We start from the raw sequence: 21532 nt of genomic DNA, 5'->3' as shown, positions 1-21532 counted from the left end.
ATTTGAATTACCTGTTGAATTGGCCTCAAGCATAATGGAGATATTAAAGTACAGCCAGGATTTAAGAAGGCAGCTAATGAAACATTAACGTGCTTAGATGGATATATTTCAATCTCAGCACAACAGAACAGAAATGTTTATAGCAGCCTTCATTATAACTCCAGCTTGGAAACAACCAAAATGTCTATCAATAGGGGCATAGATAATTAATTTGTAGAATAACAAGAGAATGCAAATCAGCAATGAAAACAACTGAGCTTAAACTACACAAAACAGGATAGAGCAGTGTCATAATATTGAATGGAAAATGCCTGACATTTAAAAGTGCTTATTGTTTTATCTATTTTTATAAACTAACACAGAGCAATCTAATTTATGCTATTAAAAGTAAATATACTCATCAAGTTTTGGGAAGAAGATGGGGTCTAAAATGACCATCTGAGAGAATCTATAGTTCTGGTAAAGCTCCATTTTCTGTTTTGTAGATGATAGAGGACTGATATAATAGCACATACAAATTTTTTCATAATTTTGGTTAATTTTAAAAATCTATAAACTGGTTTATTGTTCTGCTTACTCTCTCACAATTCTAGATGAAACTAATCTCCTGGCTGACATCTCCATGTCATTTCACTGAACCCAAGGCAGATGATCTTCTCTTCCAGCTAATCCTGGCAGATTCTATACCTGACCTCTACCATTATAAATAGGCCCAGAACCACATCTCTTGAAGCTCTACTAATCATAAAATGTTACACTACTTACAGTTACACAACCTGTTACTGGATGAAGACAGGCAGGAAAGAAAAAGAGCAACTTCCTGCCTCAGTCCTCAGAGACTCCTAGGAAGAGTAACTACAATGGCTCATTCTCAGCACACCTGAGCAACACAATGAAGAAGACACATAGAAGTACACCAAGTCCAATGAGTGAAAACAATAACATGGAAGATGCAAGCAATGACAACCAGCTCTGCAAATCCTTGGATAATAACTTCAGTGCTACCATGGTGAGGAAGTTTAATGAGCTCAAAGAAATGACGACACAGGTTGTCGGAAAAGTACAGGACAGTGTAAGAGTGGAAATGAGAAAACAACAATCAGAAATGACAGAGATGAAGAGTACATTAGGTGATATAAAAGTTTAATAGAAGGCCTGAGCAGCATAATAACAAGCAGCTGAGGAAAATATTGAGAAGCTCCAAAATTACATGCAGAAAACTTCTAGAAACCAACAGAAATGGAAGGGTCTGAAAATAAATGTACAGTACACCAGATAATTGTGGGATGAGTTCAAGGGCAACAATATAAGAATAATCTGAATCCTTGAGAAACTAAAAGGTGAATTTGATGAAGAGCCAATTGTTAAAGAAATAATATATAAGAATCTCCCAAAATTGAGGAGTACAGGCAACCAAATACAAAAGACCTAAAGAATCTCAGTGAAAATAAACTCAAAAAGGAAAACCGCAAACATACTGTGCTCAGAATGACAAAAGCCAAGACTTATATAGAATATTGAAAGCAGCAATATCATAAAGTTCATAGCAGATTTATCAAATGAGAGTACAAGCCAGAAAAGAATAGTGAGAGAGTATTAAAACAGTGTAATGAATATCTCACCAAAAATACTCTATCCAGCTAGTTTATCATTTATATCTGAAGGACCTTCACATACAGATGGCAGGCTCTGGGAATTGGTAGCCTTAAAACCAGTTTTTGCAAGAAGTGTGAAAGGAACTTCTTTGAAAGGCAGGACAAGCTTCCAAGCACATAGCATCGAGGACAGCATTTACTCATGATTCTTTTTTTTTTTTTTTTTTTTTGTGGTTTTTCGGGCCACACTGTTTGATACTCAGGGGTTACTCCTGGCTAAGCGCTCAGAAATTGCCCCTGGCTTGGGGGGACCATATGGGACGCGGGGGGATCGAACCGAGGTCGCGATCTTTCCTTGGCTAGCGCTTGCAAGGCAGACACCTTACCTCTAGCGCCACCTCGCTGGCCCCATTCTTATGGTTGCTTTCTACTAGACTAAGAAAGATAATTTTAGTTCTAGTTTCCTAAGGGAGATTTGCATAATGAAATAACTTTATAATATTGAATTTTTATGTCTGATCAGACATATAGATTTATCTTCATAAATTTTACTTACTAACATAGATAAGTAAGCAGTATTTATAGTATTATACATGCTATATATTATTTTATATTTATATGATTTTTAGACCACACCCAGAAATAATTCCTTGTTCTGCACTCAGGAATTATTCCTGGAGATTCCTGGGGGAGGTCATATAGGATTCCAGAGATTAAACCTAGTGCTGAATGCAAGGCAAATATTTTGTCCACTGTTTATTACTGCTCTATATCTGAATATTTTAAAATATAACACAATATTTTATTTCTCATGATAAAATACACTTTTGTGCTTTTATAGGCCTATTTGAATTTTTCCATAATTTTTTGTTAATTATCCAACCTAGAGGTCCAGAAGTTGATAAATGAATCTTAAAGATGTGGTATATATACACATTGGAATGCTTTGCAGTTACAAGGAACAATTAAGTCATGCAATTTTCTGCAACATTGATGGCGCTGGAAGATTTGCTAAGTGAAGCTAGAAGAATAAGGACAAATATAGGATTATCTCATATGTGATATTTAGGACAACTGAACAACAAGGGAATGCAATTGTTTAAAGGGTGGGAAAGCCTAGATTAACCTGTCTTTGAATACCATTTTTTTTTAATCTGGTAGAATAAATTTTTTCCTACATCATAAATACTTTGCAGAGCAATGAGTTTTTAAGGTAATATGATGTGCTTTATTTATTTGAACTGTATTGTTTGATTTTTAGGTTCTTATATTTTCTTCAATTAGACATGAAGAATGAAATGATCCTTATATGGGGAAGGGGAATTAAACAAGCCAAAGAATATTAATCAGTCTCAGTATAAAAAGGGAAATGCAGGTAATGTGGCAAAGGGAAACTATTATGAGAAAACTTTGCCTTGCTGTATCTATTACTAACAGCACTTGTATTCTTTTCATCTTTTCTAATTTTTCTTTTCTCTTTACTTCTCTTTCTCTTCGTCATTTGTTCACCTTTTTTACAACTTATCCTCTTCATTCTCTTTTCTTCCTCTTGTTATTCTCCGTCCATACCCTCCTCTTGATAATCATCATATACCAATTACTCTCCTGTCCTCAGAAATTTGTGGCTTCTTTTATTTGGGGCATGTTTATTATATGCTTGGCTCACTTACTTGAGGTTGTTGTTTAAATATGACTTTTATAGTTAGAATTTCTGACATTTATTATATATAAAATTCCATAAATCCTTCATAACATTATCCTTCAGCATTTGTTATCTTCTGTACTTTCCAATTCAGTTATTTTTCATGAGTTTCTCCCACTAGACTATAAGTGCCAAAATTGATGAGATATTTTTTTATTTACAGCTGAACATTTGGCTCTATGAGTTTCATTTAAATGCTAAAAGAATATCTAAGTTGGATTAAACAGTCAACCATCACCAGTCAGCCTTTCTAATTCCTGATGGAAGTTTATAATTTAGTTATAGCAATTGGCTACAAAATTTAACAGACTAAGTGATGCAGAAGTAGGTATATCAAACTATGAAATTGTTGAATAAAGTATTTGTTAATATCACTGAATATGACAGCTAGACAAGAAGAAGCTAAAAATTTAGCTCTAAGTACATAAATGTACATAAGTACAGACTAAATGATCTCAAAAAAGATTTGTGAAGGAAAAGGATTAAGAAATCTCCTAATCTTCCCAATTCTTGCCAGATGTAAAGGTTAATTTACTAAGGTGATGGGTTTATCCTTTCTATCTAAAAGAATAAGACAACCCAGTGTTCCAGACCCATACAACTGGCAAAAAACAGTATAACTCCATTTTAAATAGTGCCCCCCAAATAAAAAACATATGAATCAAGTTTGCAAATGTTAGATTTATCCTTGTTCACAGGTTAGAAGAAGTAGTATTTTGAAAATCATAATTCTACCAAAAATAGTATACAAAATCAACAAAAATGTCATCAAAATTCAGGGACACTCTTCAGAGATTTGTAGTAAATGCTACTAAAATGTACGTGTAACTATAAAACTCCACAAATAGCTAAGGAAATTCTGAGGAAAAAAAGTCAATTTTTAGGTTTCTCAAGTAATTTCTCTTTTTATTCAGATTATTTTATAACTATGCAATAAGTTGGAGAAAATAGATAACAATAATCTTGCTCTGTTATCCCCCTATAGGAAATCTAAGACAAGTAAGTCAGTTTCTGAAGCAAGCCAAAGTTGAAGTCTAAGCACAAAACAACTTGAATATTAGATACTCAAAACATGTAATTGGAATTACAGGTAAATAATGACAGGAATTTGGTTGGAGAATTGTGAATCAGGTGACAATGTGTTAGCAATACAAGGGTATGGTTTGAGGAGGACATGCAGGCATGACAATGGTTAGAGGGTGTGAGTTACTGTCTGAAACTCACAGGACTTATTAATATGATTCAGAGTGGTAGAACTGTCATGTGGGTACAGCAGTAGATTTTACTCAATCAGGATCATCTTACATTCTAAAGGGCATGATATAAGTAAATTATATGAAAGTGAGAAGTCTGCTTTAAGAGCAATTTGAGAAAAGTTGTGTTGAATAGGGAAAAATTGTATTCATGTGAATATGCTCTGGATGAGGGAAGGAGAACTTAATTATAGCATCAACTTCCAGCACATGACCCACCACTTCCTTGGTTCAGTGAATACTTAAGCATAAATGAGAAGGAAGTAATTATTGTGGTTGAGAGCATGCATATAGGCATGGAAGCAGAATTGATGCCATTCCAGCCACATGTTGTGTGTGGTCTTGGACATGCTACCTCACCTCTCTGAGTTTCAGGCACCTTCACTTGTAACATGATGATAATAAGGGGCTGTGAGAATGTAATGACAGTTTTCAAAAAGTACTTATTGCAATACCTAAAAACATAAAGCAATGCTTAGTAAAAAGCAGTCATCATTCTTTCTATGTTAACATCTACTGGGAGTAAATAATGTATCTTTGGTCAGACACATAGAAAATGAGTCTCAGATTTTCTTTCCCATCTTTTTTTTTGGGGGGAGTCACTACCAGCAGTGCTCAGGGGTTACTCCTGGCTCTACGTGCAGAAATCACTCCTGGCAGGCTCGGGGGACCATATGGAATGCCGGGATTCGAACCAATGACCTTCTGCAGGAAAGGCAAATGCCTTACTTCCATGCTATCTCTCCGGCCCCTTCTTTCCCTTCTTTTAATTTTTTTGGGGGAAGTATTGGCCTATAACTGGCTCTGTGCTCAGGGTTGACTCCTGGTAGTATTCAAGGCCCCATCTATGGTGCCGGGAACTAAATGGGGAATGGTCTCATTCAAGGCAAGTTCCTTACCTGCTATACTATACCTCCAGCAAATATGTCTTATTTTATAATTTGGGTATGGTTATGAAGGGCTCAGATATCGGCATGGTCTCATAAGGAGAAGGTGAGTCAGTAAACCATACTATGTTCAGTTTTATTTGGCCATTGCTATCCATCTCTTTAGGTTTTATTTGTTTATTTTTAATCTTATTTTAGGCAACATGACTTGATAATGGCAGGGTTTCATTAAAAATCCCAAAACTACACACTCTACCAGTGTAAATTTCCTCTCTATGTCTCAGTGTAACCTTCACTCCAATAGTGATATGATTCCTATTAAATATCAGTTGTTTCTGTGGTCTTTAAGTATTTGTTATTTCTTTACTTTGTTACTACATTTACTACATATAAGGAAAATCATTTTGCATGTGACACTTTCCTTTAGACTAACTTCTGTTAGCATTATATTTTCCAGATCTATCCATGTAACAGCAATTTGCATGAGCTCATCTTAGCTTATTGCTGAGTAGTATTTCATTGTGTATATATACCCTGGCTTCTTTATCCAGACATCTGTTCTTGTACACTTGAGCTATTTCCAGACTTTGACTATTGTAAATAGTGCTACAATGAATGTATGAGTGCAAATATTTTTTCTGAAGAGTTTTTGGATCCTTTATTGAGTGCCAAGAGTGTAATTTCTGGATCATATGGGAGATCAGTACCTAGATTTTTTGAGAAGTGTCCATTTTGCTTTACAGGTTAGAACAGTCAACATTCCTACCGGCAGTGGAAGATAATTTTCCCCCATGTCCCCACCAACATTGGCTGTTTATAATCTTTGTAACATGTGCCAGTATCATTATCTTAGAGGTGATAGATATCTCATTGTTTTGAAATGCATCTCCATAATAGTGAGTGGGGCTAAGCATTTTTTTTTATATATGATGTCTTTCAGCCATTTCTTTTTTATTTAAGAAATACTTCAAATAGAAGTTTGAAATGGACCAGCTCCAAGACTCACTCTTTTCTCGAACAAGATATAAATCAAGCTATGAAAGATCATGGAAACTTTGGCCCATGAAGCAGAAAGCTGGCCATCTCAGGAGAGGACTGGCCAAGCCCCCACCCTGCTGAAGCCACACCTACTGACTCAATCACCCAGAATTACTGTTTCCCTGATGGCCCTGCCTCATCTCCCCTCTATGATTTCCTTTGGAGACACCAATCTGACCAAACTTTAGGTATACTAGTATTTGAGATATCACCAGGACATTTTGGAATGAGTGTGGGAAACCCCTGCCTGCATATCTTCTTTCTATCAGGAGGTGTGGCAGCTATGTATATGTTTCAAAAGTCACAAAAATAATAATGCTTTGAATTTCTGGACGACTTCCTTTGTTTGATACTGTCATCCCTATAAGAACACTTCAATTTAATGGACAGCTAACACCAAGAACTTAAGAAATTTTCTGCCTTTGTATTTTTTTTTCTGCCTTTGTATTAATGGCTTCACTGGAGATACAATAATTATCACAATGTGCTTGCTACTTTACTTTTTTTTTCTTTATTTCAAGCTTTCTTTTCTTCCTTTTCTTTTTATATTTTTTCAGTGATTTTTATTTCACTTATCTGGAATCAAATGTATTATCAATTGTCAATTATGTGATGCATTTTCTTTAAATAAAGTTAACACAAATATTTCAAATAAAAAATCGTTGAAGAGCTAATTAACAGAACCTTACATGCTATATTTAGGCACCAAGTAAAAATTTTCATGCATAATCTCATTTGATACTCACACTGATCCCTTAGATAAAAGTTCTGATTCCAGTTTCTAGCTGAAGAAACCTTGACCTACAGGTTGACTTAAGGTGGCGATTTCTCCAAGGTCACATAGCTGGTGAGTATCAGAACTGAGTTGCAACCTTAGTCTTTTGCTCCAAAGGCCATGTTTCCTCTGCACCATAACTGACTCCAAGGTGAAGAATGCTAGATTATTTGAACAAAATAGTCAAAAGCTATGCATGAGACTTTTAGTTCTCATCCAAGCACTGTTTTCAGTGTAGCTTTGAGCCACATACCAAATACTTGGTGATTTTCCCTCTAAAAAGCAGATATGATAAAATCTTAAGCTTTTTCTTTGTTATCCTGCTGTGAACACCTATAAGAATTCATAAACTTCATTGACAGATTTAAGTTTTTATACAGAAGATAATAGTTTGAATTCTTTTGTGGCCACATATCAGGTCCACTAAAGGTGAGAACTGAAATTTAAAATTTCTTTGATCATTCTTTTCTATGCTATTTAATTGCTTTTTCTCATTCCATTCTTGATTCTTTCCCTTTTAAAAAAATTATACTTCCCATCTGTCAGCTCATTCCTTCTAATTTCTCCCCATGTCTAGCAATTGTCATTCCCCATATGTCTGCATTAAATCTATCATTGGAAAAGGAAAAAAAATCAGAAAACAAAGCCATAAAAGACTCAAAATCAAAATATAATTTGGAATTAACACTTCCACTCCCAGTAAGAATATAACAACAAAAACCAGATTTATACTCTTGTTAGAACCAACTAAATAAAGTGGAAAAAGTATACTGAAAAAACTTCTCAGGAGATCAGATACCACCACTTAGTCAAGAACAATGTTCCCTAAAAATGAGAAATAAATGAATTATTTCTGAAATGTTCTTCTGCTTTAGTTCCCAAAAAGAGAACCAGGCAAGACCCAACAATTTTCTGGAGTTGTTGATAAAATCAAGAATTTGGTCTTGTAAGAGTTAGAGTATCAGAGAGGGAAAGCTGAACAGAGAACTCAGAGCATTTGCTTTGAATATTCAATAAGATTTCAAGTAGAAATTGCATATAAGGAAACAATCTGAGCTAGAAGAGAAACACTCAAAATATTAGAGGGTGTAATACTCAGCGCCACACAGAACCAAGAATAATGTTTGTTTCTAACAGTGTAAAGATCTCGTAACTCAAATGCAATTTAATAAGAACACTAAGGGAAGAAATTCTTGCATCAGGAGTTACAAATACTTATCCCTCTGCATCTTTTATCTGACTCAAAAATATTAAAATAAGGTTTTGAAAGAATCAAACTATTTAATTTTTTCTTTCTTTTCTTTCTTCTTTTTTTTTTGTGGGGATGGCATTTAGTGGTATTCAAGACTTATTCTTGGCTCTGAGTTCATGGATCATGTTGGCAGGACTCATGAGATTATATGGGATGCTGAAAATCAACTTGGGTTGGTAATATACAAGAGATGTATTATCCTACATGCTGTAGTATGGCTTTGGCCCCAAGACTCAATATTGGGGGGTGGCACACCTGTTGATGCTCAGGGATTACTCCTGGCTATGTGCTCAGAAATTGCTCCTGGTTTGGGAGACAATATGGGATGCAGGGGGATCAAACTGCAGTCCATCTGCTTCCACGGCAGATGCCTTACAGCTTGCACCGCCGCTCCAACCCCAAGGCTCAAACAATTTTTAAGTAATTTAACAATCTGAAAACAAAATCAAATGTATTTATAGAAACTAAAATATATCCAGTTCTCAATATGGTAAAATCTATAATGTTTAGCACCCAATCAAAATGTATCTTCCTTTCAAAAAGTAAGAAAATATAATGAGGGAATAGAAAACCAATCCTGAAACTGATCTGAAAATTACAAATGATGTGATTAGTAACAAAGATATGAAAATGGATTTTAAAATTATATTTCATATGTTCAACAAATTTGTGAATGACAGTATTTTAAATTAACTTACACAAAATAAACAAGATCTAAGTAAAAGCTCTAGAGATGAAAATTATGAATAATCTAAATTTCTCTTTTTTTTTTTTTTTGGTTTTTGGGCCACACCCGTTTGATGCTCAGGGGTTACTCCTGGCTATGTGCTCAGAAATCGCCCCTGGCTTGGGGGGACCATATGGGACGCCGGGGGATCGAACCGCGGTCCTTCCTTGGCTAGCGCTTGCAAGGCAGACACCTTACCTCCAGCGCCACCTACCCGGCCCCAATAATCTAAATTTATAGGTATAGAATAATAGCATATATAAAGATATAGACATAGAAGAAAATATTATTGATTTTGAAGACATAGCAATAAAAACTATTTAAAATGAAAAGAAAGCTTCAAGTGACCTCAATATAATGTGTTTGGATCCACAGGTCAGGCAGGAAAACTGAATAAATAGCAATGAGAATTTTCAAAGTTTATGATAACTATAAAAATGTATTTAATGAGCACAATTAACTCTAAACCCAAAACTCTGAAGAAAACTATACCAAGGCACATGATAATTAACTTGTTTGAACTTAAAGATAAACAGAAAATCTTGAAGAAAAGTGAGTTTAAAATGACAAATTTCTTGTCAGAACTAATGAAATCTAGAATATCGTGCCTAGAATACAGTTAAGCAACATTTTCTTTGCATCATTAGAAAAAAAACGTTGAGAAAGGCAGATCCTTTGTGAAGTCAGGTGGGAGGAATCTGCCCCTGCTGTGTGATTACCAATTGGGAGAGACAGTGCGTGTTAACTGTGCGTGTTTCTCAACTGTTCTATCTCCTGAACCTCTCCTGAGTGGGCCGAGAAGAGCCCAGCAAAATTGCTCTCCTAGAGTTGCACAGACTGAAAAGCCAAGGAAGACTAAGTCAGTGAGTGAAAACCGGCTATCAGTGGTAACTTGCAGAAAGTCAGATCCTTTGTCTGTGAAGTCAGGAGGGAGGAATATGCCCCTGCTGGGTGATTGTGCATGTCACCTGTGTGTGTTTCTCTACTGTTCTGTTTCCTGAACCTCTCCTGAGTGGGCCGAGAGGGCCCAGCAAAATCGCTCTTCTAGAGGCTCCAGAAGAGCATGGCCACTCCACTTCACTTTGCGACCACAACCTCTTTTTAACAAATTAACCCTACCATAACACACAGAGAAAAAAAAAAACAAAACACTACAAGCATGACAATCAGGAAACCTCACAGGCAAATACCGTGCACAGAGAATGAAGATGATAACTCTGATGACCCAAAAAATATCAACCATCTGATTAACCTCTCAGATAAGTTTAGAATAGAAATATGGAGGATCCTCATAGAAATAAAAGAAAATGTAGCTCTAACTGAACAGAACACAAAGACAGAAATCAGAAAACTCCAAACTGAAATAATTAATCTGAAAAACATGGTAGCTGAACTAAAAACATCAACGAAAACCTCTCCATCAGGGTAACAGCAGCCGAGGAGAGAATCAGTGAACTGATAGATGAAATGCAGAACAAAACCATACAGCAGAAGAGATTGGAAAAAGAACCTTAAGGCAAATGATCACACAATGTAAAAATAATACTCAAAGAATGTGAACAGATGAAAATAGAAGTCTTTGATAAACTCAACAGAAACAACATAAATCATTGGAGTCCCAGAGGCCTAGGAAGTGGATCCTCAGGAAGAATCAACAAAGACATCATCACAGAGAAACTCCCAGAGCTAAAGACTGCATGCAATCAAATCCTGCATGCCCAAAGAGGACCAGCTAAAAGAGACCCAAAGAAAAGCTCCCCAAGACACATCCTAGTCACTATGATGAATCCTGCAGATAGAGATAGAATACTGAAAGCAGCAAGATCAAAAAGAAAAATTACATTCAAAAAAAGCATCCATAAGATTTACAGCAGATATGTCACAAGAAACTCTCAAGGCCAGGAGACATTGGTGGGATATTGTGACAAGACTGAATGAAATGGAGGTTTCACCTAGAATACTGCACCCAGCACGACTCACGTTCAGGTTTGAAGAAAGGATACATAGCTTCATGGATAAACAATGGCTCAGAAACTTTACAGATGCAAAACCAGCCTTAAGGAAAAAACTAAAAGGTCTACTTTAAGACATGACAGGTCAACAGATACACCAAACTTATAACAAAGATGACAGTAAATCCCATGACAAGCATCTCCCTCCATGTCACTGGACTAAATGCACCAGTTAAGAGACACAGAGTGGTGAAATGGATCAAAAAGTTGAATCCAACTTTCTGCTGCCTACAAGAAACACACCTGAATAGTCAGAACAAACATAGATTCAAAATCAAAGGCTGAAGGAAAATTATCCAAACAAACAACACCCTTAAAAATGCTGGAATGACCATATTAATATCAGATGAGACAAACTTTAGACTCCTAAAAGTTGTAAGGAACAAATATGGACACTTTGTACTAAACAAGGGATATGTGCAACAGGAAGCAATCACACTACTAAACATATATGCACCCAATGAGAGATCAGCAAATTATCTAAAACAATTATTGAAAATTTGAAAGAATACATCAATAATAACACAATAATTGTGGGAGACCACAAAAAGGCCCTATCAAAATTTGATAGGTCAACCAAAATGAAACCCAACAAAAATATACTAGACCTGAAAAGAGAAATGGAAGAAAGAAGTCTTGTAGATATATATCGGACACTACATCCCCAGAAACCTGGATATTCTTCTCCAGTGTACATGGGTCATTCTCTAGGATAGACCACATGCTGGCAAATAAAACATACCTCCATAAAATCAAGAAGATGGCAATTTTGCAGGCTACCTTCGCTGACCACGAGGCTCTGAAATTAGATGTGAACTACAAAGGAACACAGAAGAACAAGAATGTTAACAATTGGAAATAAAAAGCCTGATACTGAACAACCAGTGGGTTTGAGATGAAATCAAAGAGAAAATCAAAATTTTCCTGGAAAAAAATGACAATGAAGACACAAACTATCAGAATCTGTAGGACAAAGAAAAAGCAGTACTGAGAGGAAATTTTATAGCTTTTCAAGCACACATCAGGAAGGAAGAAGAGACATACCTCATTAGCCTAATGATGCAGCTCATAAAATTAGAAAATGACCAACGAAAGGAAGCAAAAATAGGAAGACAGAAGGAAATGACAAAGTTAGAGCAGAAATTGATGAAGTGGAAACTCAAAAAACAATCGGAAAGATCAATGAAAGCAGAAGTTGATTCTTTGAAAAAAATATTGATAGACAATTGGCAAAACTCAGAGAGAGAAACTTGATAACCTGTATTAGAAATGAAAGGGGGAGATCACTATAGATATTGCAGAGATTCAAAAGGTAATCAGAGACTACTTTGAGAAACTCCATGCCACCAAATATGAGAATCTGGAAGAAATGGATAATTTCTTGGACTCTAATAGCCTTCCACGTTTGAATATGGAAGATGTAGGATATCTGAACACCCCTATCACCATTAAGGAAATTAAAACAGTAATCAAATGTCTGCATAAAAACAAATGCCCAGGCCCAGATAGATTCACTAATGAATTCTTTCAAACCTTTCAAGAGGAACTATTATCAATCCTGGCCAGGCTCTTTATGAAGTTGAAAAGATGGGTACTCTCCAAATAGCTTTTATGAAGCCAACATCACCTGGATACCAAAATCAGACAGAGATGCTGCCAAAAAGGAAAATTACAAACCAATATCTCTGATGAACACAGACACAAAGATCCTCAATAAAATACTGGCAAATAGGATCCAATGCCTCATTAAGAAGATCATTCAATATGATCAAGTAGGTTTCATTCCAGGAATGCAAGGATGGTTTAACATCTGTAAATATACCAACATAATACACAGCATCAAAAACAGGAAAAATAAAAATTTCATGATAATGTCAATAGACTCAAAGAAAGCATTTGATAAGGTCCAACGCCTATTCTTGATAAAAAAAAAACAATGGATTAGTATACACCAATAATAATAGGAAAGAAATGAACAACAAGAAAACAACCCCATTCATATTAGTACCCAAAACAACTCAAATATTTTGGAGTCAACTTAACTAAAGACATGAAGGACCTATACAAAGAAAACTATAAACCCTGCTCAAAGAAATAAGAGAGGACACGTGGAAATGGAAACATATATCCTGTTTATGGATTGTCAGGATTAACAACATTAAAATAGCAATATTCCCCAAAGCATTGTACAGATTTAATGTGATTCCTATAAAGATACACATGATATTTTTCAAAGAAGTGGATCAAGCACTTTTGAAATTTATTTGGAACAATAAACATCCTTTAATAGCTAAACACTCCTTGGGAAAATAAATATGGGAGGCATTATTTTCCCCAAATTTAAACTGTATTACAAAGGAATAGTTATCAAAACAACATGGTATTGGAATAAAGACAGATCATCAGATCAGTGGAATAGGCTTGAGTATTCAGAGAACGTTCCCCAGACATACAATCACCTAATTTTTGATAAAGGAGCAAGAAATCTGAGACTACTTTGAGAAACTTTATGCTACTAAACATGAGAACCTAGAAGAAATAGAAAAATTCTTGGACACTTATAACCTTCCACATTTAAGTAAGGAGGATGTAGCATATCTAAACACCCCCATCACTACTGAGGAAATTGAAACTGTAATCAAACATCTGCCCAAAAAGATAAGCCCAGGCTCAGATGGATTTCCTAATGACTTTTTTCAAATCTTTCAAGAGGAGCTACTACCATCCTAGCCAGGCTCTTCCATGAAATTGAAAAAACAGGAACACTCCCAAACAGCTTTTATGAATCCAACATCACCTTGATACCAAAACCAGATAGCGATGCTGCCAAAAAAAGAAAATTACATACCAATATTCCTGATGAATGCTGATGCAAAGATCTACAACAAAATCCTGGCAAATAGGATCCAATGCATCATCAAGAAGATAATACACTATGACCAAGTAGGTTTCTTCCCAGAAATACAAGCATGGTTTAACATCCATAAATCTATCAACATCATACACAAAATCAACAAGAAGAAAAATAAAAATCACATGATCATATCAATAGACACAGAGAAAGCATTTGATAAGGTCCAACACCCATTCTTGATCAAAACTCTCAGCAAGATGGGAATGGAAGGAACCTTTCTCAATCTAGTTAAAGCCATCTACCACAAGCCAATGGCAAATATTATCTTCAATGGAGAAAAACTAAAAGCCTTTCCTCTAAATTCTGGTACAAGACAAGGCTGTTTGCTCTCACCACTCCTCTTTAACATAGTACTGGAAGTTCTTGCTATAGCAATCAGGCAAGAAAAATATATCAAGGGAATTCAGATAGGAAAGGATGACGTCAAGGTCTCATTGTTTGCAGATGACATGATACTCTATTTAGAAACCCTAAAGACTCTACCAAAAAGCTTTTAGAAACAATAGACTCATATAGCAAGGTGGCAGGCTACAAAATTAACACACAGAAATTAATGACCTTTTTATACACCAATAATGGTGCCACACAAACTCAAATATTTTGGAGTCAACTTGACCAAAGACGTGAAGGACCTATACAAAGAAAACTATAAAGTCTTGCTCCAAGAAATAAGAGAGGACACACGGAAATGGAAATACATACCCTGCTCATGGATTGGCAGGATTAACATCATTAAAATGTCAATACTTCCCTAAGCACTATACAGATTTAATGTGATCCCCTTAAAATACCCATGACTTTCTTCAAAGAAGTGGATCAAACACTTATGAAGTTCATCTGGAACAATAAACACCCCGAATAAAGCACTCCTAGGGAAAAGGAAAATGGGAGGCATTACTTTCACCAACTTTAAACTGTACTACAAAGCAATTGTTATCAAAACATCATGGTATTGGAATAAAGACAGACCCTCAGATCAGTGGAATAGGCTTGAGAACGTTCCCGAGACATACAATTACCCAACTTTTGACAAAGGAGCAAGAAATCCTAAGTGGATCAGGGAAAACCTCTTCAACAAGTGGTGCTGGCAGAACTGGTTAGCCACTTGCAAAAAAGCAAACATAGACCCCCAGTTAACATCATGTACAAAGGTAAAATCCAAATGGATTAAAGACCTTGATATCAGACCTGATACCATAAAGTATATAAAACAACACGTCGATAAAATGCCCCATGACATTGAGACTAAAGTCGTCTTCAAGGAGGAAACTGCACTTTCCAAACAAGTGGAAGCACAGATCAACAGATGGGAATACATTATGCTGAGAAGCTTCTGCACCTCAAAAGTAATAGTGCCCAGAATACAAGATTCACCTACCGAGTGGGAGAAACTATTCACCCAACACCCATCAGATAAGGGGCTAATATCCAAAATATACAGGGCACTGATAGAACTTTACAAGAAAAAAAACATCTAATCCCATCAAAAAATGGGGAGAAGAAATGAACAGACACTTTGATAAAAAAAGAAATACAAATGGCCAAAAGGCGCATGAAAAAATGCTCCTTGTCACTAATCATCACGGAGATGCAAATCAAAACAATGATGAGATACCACCTCACACCACAGAGATTGGTGCACATCACAAAGAATGAGAACAATCAGTGCTGGCGGGGATGTGGAGAGAAAGGAACTCTTATCCACTGCTGGTGGGAATGCCATCTAGTCCAACATCTATGGAAAGTGATATGGAGATTCCTCCAAAATCTGGAAATTGAGCTCCCATTTGACCCAGCTATTTCACTCCTAGGGATATACCCTAAGAATACAAGAACACAATACAAAACCCCCTTCCTCACACCTATATTTATTGCAGCACTATTCACAATAGTCAGGCTCTGGAAACAACCTAGATGTCCTTCAACAGACGAATGGCTAAAGAAACTGTGGTACATATACACAATGGAATATTATGAAGCCGTCAGGAGAGAGGAAGTCATGAAATTTTCCTATACATGGATGTACATGGAATCTATCATGCTGAGTGAAATAATTTAGAGTGAGAGAGAGAGACACAGAATAGTCTCACTCATCTATGGGCTTTAAGAAAAATAAAAGTCATTTTTGCAACAATCCTCAGACATAATGAGAGGAGGGCTGGAACTTCATGAAGCTCACCACAAAGAGTGGTGAGTGCAGTTATAGAAATAACTACACAGAGAACTACCATAATCATGTGAATGAATGAGGGAACTGGAAAGCCTGTCTAGAGTACTGGTGGGGGTGGAGTGGGATGGAGTGAAATTTGGGACATTGGTGGTGGGAATGTTGCACTGGTGAAGGGGGTGTTCTTTACATGACTGAAACCTAATCACAATCATATATGTAATCAAGATGTTTAAATAAAAAAAAAAGTTTCAGGACTCTTGAATGGAATCGGGCTGATTCATCCTCGCTGCTTCACGGTTCATCCGGGAACCGGCCGAGGGAGGGTATGAGCCGCCTGCTGTCGCCGCCGCTGCCACCACTGCGTCCTACCCTGTAGCTGGAAGACACAGAGGCTCAGATCGCGGCTTCCTGCTCCCGCAGGAGAGAGGGAGGAAAAAAAGACCTGGGAAAAATTATACCTACCAGTATTAACAAGATCGTGAGAAAAAGAAACTTGTCAAACTCAACAAATAGAAGCTTTACATCATAAGAAGTATAATTACTGAACAGAAAAATGGACAGACTTCTTAGACTTGGAGGAGGTATGCCTGGACTGGGTCAGGGACCACCTACAGATGCTCCTGCAGTAGACACGGCAGAACAAGTTTATATCTCTTCCCTGGCTCTATTAAAAATGTTAAAACATGGTCGTGCTGGAGTTCCAATGGAAGTTATGGGTTTAATGCTTGGAGAATTTGTTGATGATTTTACTGTCAGAGTGATTGATATGTTTGCTATGCCACAGTCAGGAACAGGTGTCAGTGTGGAAGCTGTTGATCCTGTGTTCCAAGCTAAAATGTTGGACATGTTTAAGCAGACAGGAAGGCCCGAGATGGTTGTTGGTTGGTATCACAGTCACCCTGGCTTCGGCTGTTGGCTTTCTGGTGTGGATATCAACACTCAGCAGAGCTTTGAAGCCTTGTCGGAGAGAGCTGTGGCAGTGGTTGTGGATCCCATTCAGAGTGTAAAAGGAAAGGTTGTTATTGATGCCTTCAGATTGATCAATGCTAATATGATGGTCTTAGGACATGAACCAAGACAAACAATGTCAAATCTGGGTCACTTAAACAAGCCATCCATCCAGGCATTAATTCATGGGCTAAACAGACATTATTATTCCATTACTATTAACTATCGGAAAAATGAACTTGAACAGAAGATGTTGCTAAATTTGCACAAGAAAAGATGGATGGAAGGTTTGACACTTCAGGACTACAGTGAACACTGTAAACACAGTGAATCAGTGGTAAAAGAAATGTTGGAACTAGCCAAGAATTATAATAAGACTGTAGAGGAAGAGGATAAGATGACACCTGAACAGCTGGCAATAAAGAATATTGGCAAGCAGGACCCCAAACGTCATTTGGAAGAGCATGTGGATGTGCTTATGACTTCAAATATTGTCCAGTGTTTAGCAGCTATGTTAGATACTGTCGTATTTAAATAAAGCAAAGCAAAAAGTTATTAGTTATATTTCAGTGTATAATCCTCTATTGTTCCTAATGTTCAAAATCAAGGGACCTCTGCAGGTATATATGGTTAAATGTAAGACATATGGCATCATTTGCAGCCCTGTAACACCTTCAGTCTCCGTTGTGCAATTACTTGTTTCTTTAGTCAGAGTCTTTACAGATTCCAAAGTTGTATAAGAATACATCAAAGTGGACAAATTTTGTTAAGATCCCATTTAATATTTGAAAAAAATCAGTAACAAATATATTTTGATTGTTGCCTACACAATAAAATACCTTTACAGTCTAAAAAAAAGTTTCAAAAAAATAAGAAAAGCTACCACCTTACTAAAAATTATACCCCTGACATTTTTCTAAATCAATAAAATTCTAGATCAATAAAATTCCATTGAAAATTAAAAAAAAACACCCCATGACATTGAGAGACTAAAGGCATCTTTAAGGAGGAAACAGCACTCTCCAAACAAATGGAAGCAGATATAAACAGATGGAAATATATTAAATTGAGAAGCTTCTGCACCTGAAAGGAAATAGTGCCCAGGATACGAGAGCCACCCACTGAGTGGGAGAAAATATTCACCCAATACCCATCAGATAAGGGCCTAATATCCAAAATATACAAGGCACTGACAGAACATTACAAGAAAAATAAAACATCTAATCCCATTAAATAATAGGGAGAAGAAATGAACAGACACTTTGACAATGAAGAAATACAAATGGCCATTTAAAGGCACATGAAAAAAATGTTCCACTTTACTAATCATCAGGGAGATGTGAATCAAAACAACTATGAGGTACCATCTCACACCACAGAGATTGGCACACATTACAAAGAATGAGAACAAGCAGTGCTGGCGGGGATGTGGAGAGAGAGGAACTCTTATTCACTGCTGGTGGCAATGTCCAACCTTTATGGAAAGCGATATGGAGATTCCTCCAAAAATTGGAAATTGAGCTAGCATACATTTCAGCTATACCATTCCTAGCGATATACCCTAGGAACACAAAAATACAATACAGAAATCTCTTCCTCACACCTATATTCATTGCTGCACTGTTTACAATAGCCAGACTCTGGAACCAACCAAGCTGCCCTTCAACAATGAATGGCTAAAGAAACTGTGGTACATATATACAATGGAATATTATGCAGCCATCAGGAGAGAGGAAGTCATGAAATTTTCCTATACATGGATGTACATGGAACCTATTATGCTGAGTGAAATAAATCAGAGGGAGAGAGATTGATGCAGAATAGTCTCACTCATCTATGGGTTTTAAGAAAAATAAAAGACATTTTTGCAATAATCCTCAGAGACAAAGAGAGGAGGGCTGGAAGGTCCAGCTCGCTACATGAAGCTCACCACAAAGAATGGTTAGTGCAGTTTCAGAAATAACTATACTGAGAATCATCAGAACAATGTAAATGAATGAGGGAAGTGGAAAGCCTGTCTAGGGTACAAGTTGGTGTGGGGTGAGGCGGAAAGAGATTTGGGACATTGGTGGTGGGAATGTTGCACTGGTGAAGAGGGGTGTTCTTTACTTGACTGAAACCCAACTAATGTCGTATTTGTAACAAGATGTCAAATAAAGATAGTAATAAAAACAAAAAAATATTATTTTAATCTTGGATTAGCCAAAGACATTATAGCTATAGTACACAACACATAATTTATTAATGTAAATTTATTAATAGAAATTAATAGAAATTGGATTTCTTTTTTTTAAAAAACTGGCAGATACTGTGAAATATTTCCAAAGTACATATATGGCAAAGAACTTATATCTAGAACATATTGAGGTCCCTCAATAATCATGTAAAGATGAGCAATTTAATAAAGATGTACAATATATTTAAAAAGGTATTTTATTAAAATATATGTATGGATTAAACAAAGAATAACAAAAAGTTATTAATAGTAAATACAAAAAACTTAAGGAGATGCAAAGAAAAACCACAATGATGAAGCCAGAGAGGTTGTACAGCAGATAAGTCATTTGTCTTGCATGCACCTGACCCAGGTTCAATCTCAGCCGCCTAACTGGTCACCCAAATTTGTCAGGAGTGATCCCTGAGAATAGAGCCAGGAATAAGACAGATATGTCTTCAGAATAGCAACAACAAATAAAACCTACCGTGAGATAGCACTATACTGTCAGAATGTCTAAATGTAAAAAGAAGCCTACCTGGAGAGTAATGATCCTGAGCAAAGTCTAGAGCTGATCCCATGACAGTATACTCCAAGGACGGAGAAACCCCATAACTCATAGGGCAAGTGAATTCCTTTGCGAATGACCCCAATATTTACTGTGCCAGGGCAGGAGGGAAAAAAAAAACCAAAAATACAAAAAACACAAAACCTCGGTTATTTTATATATATATATATCTTACCTTCATTTATTATTGTTATTATTATTTTTATTTACCTAGCTATTTTGGTCGATTTCTCTGTTTGGATGTGACTATTGAAATTGTTGTCCCCAATTATTCTTAGTTTTTTTCTCTTCCTTTCTTTTCTTTCGTTATGTGCTACGCCATGTTTCTTATTTCAAGACCACGGCGTGTTTTTTGTTTGTTTGTTTTTTGTTTGTTTTGTTTTGTTTTTTATCTGTTTTTTTGTGGTGCTTATCGATATAGCTAGAGTCCTCACTGGATACTTGACACTTCTTTTGGTACTGGTGGAGTGTTTCACCTTCTTTTTCTCCTTCATTTTCCAAATCGATGATAAGAGCCTCTAGAAGGATTCTGCCCATTTTCGGGGTATTAGACTCTTACCCCAGTTTATTTATTTTCTCTTTTTCGGGCAAAACCACGCAACTTGAACTAGCTAGCCCTGCCTCCACTTAGAGGGGGAAATAAGGGAGGCATCAAGACCAAACTGATGCAAGACTACTAAGTAGTAGGTTAGATACAGAGGGGACCACATATTCTAGCCGCCCTGAGGGGGAGGGAAGAGGAAATGGGAGGTAGGACAAAATGGAGGTGTAGGGAGGACAATCTGGTGATGGGAATCCCCCCTGATTTTATATAAATATGTACCTAAAATGTTATTGTCAACAAAATGTAAGCCACTATGATCAAAATAAAAATTATATATAAAAAAAAAAGAAGCCTACAAGTTTTAGCTAGGCTATGTAAAAGCCAGAATGTTTATGTGTTGTTTGGATTCACAATGTGAAGGTCAGACAGGAAAACTGAGTTAATATAAATGAGAACTTAAAGGCGGTACAACTGCTTTGGAAATTTAGGTTTTCAGTTAAAGATTCATGTAGCATAATATAGTCAACTTACAGGCATTTTCTACTAAGAGATAAACATTACATCTATAAACTAAAATTATATGTAAATATTCACAGAAGTTTTATTTATAAAAAGCCAAATGTGCAAATGATCCACATGATTACTTATAATATTAACTGATAAAATAAACTATATGATAAAATTAATAAAATATTGATGTTGATATATTTATAAGATTCATAGAATTAGGTTGAGTGAAAAAAGTGAGATTTGCCATTTCCAAAAAAGAATGTTTCCTATACTATTTTATTTACAAAATAGTCTGCTAAATGCAATATCATCTGTAGTGACAGAAAAATAGTGATAAGTCAAGAAGCTGGGATATCTGAGAAGGATGACCAAAAGGGTATTGGGAAATTTTTGAAATGACACATAAATGATTTGCTGTCCCA

The 21532-nt window shown here is 36.1% G+C and overlaps 1 protein-coding gene across 1 annotated transcript; it reads left to right on the top strand.

Moving 5' to 3' along the window:
* The first annotated feature begins 16585 nt into the window (after positions 1–16585).
* On the top strand, positions 16586–18131 carry LOC126022586 (26S proteasome non-ATPase regulatory subunit 14-like). Its single transcript, XM_049783558.1, has 2 exons — positions 16586–16729; positions 16868–18131. Exon 2 carries the CDS (start codon positions 16879–16881, stop codon positions 17809–17811), a length of 933 nt encoding a protein of 310 aa, XP_049639515.1. The 5' UTR covers positions 16586–16729; positions 16868–16878; the 3' UTR covers positions 17812–18131.
* Positions 18132–21532: the final 3401 nt, after the last annotated feature.

This window comes from Suncus etruscus, chromosome 1 (genome assembly GCF_024139225.1).
Source record: "Suncus etruscus isolate mSunEtr1 chromosome 1, mSunEtr1.pri.cur, whole genome shotgun sequence".
Lineage (NCBI taxonomy): Eukaryota > Metazoa > Chordata > Mammalia > Eulipotyphla > Soricidae > Suncus > Suncus etruscus.
The sequence above is the reverse complement of the archived record's forward strand: the minus strand, read 5'-3'. Positions and strand labels throughout refer to the sequence as shown.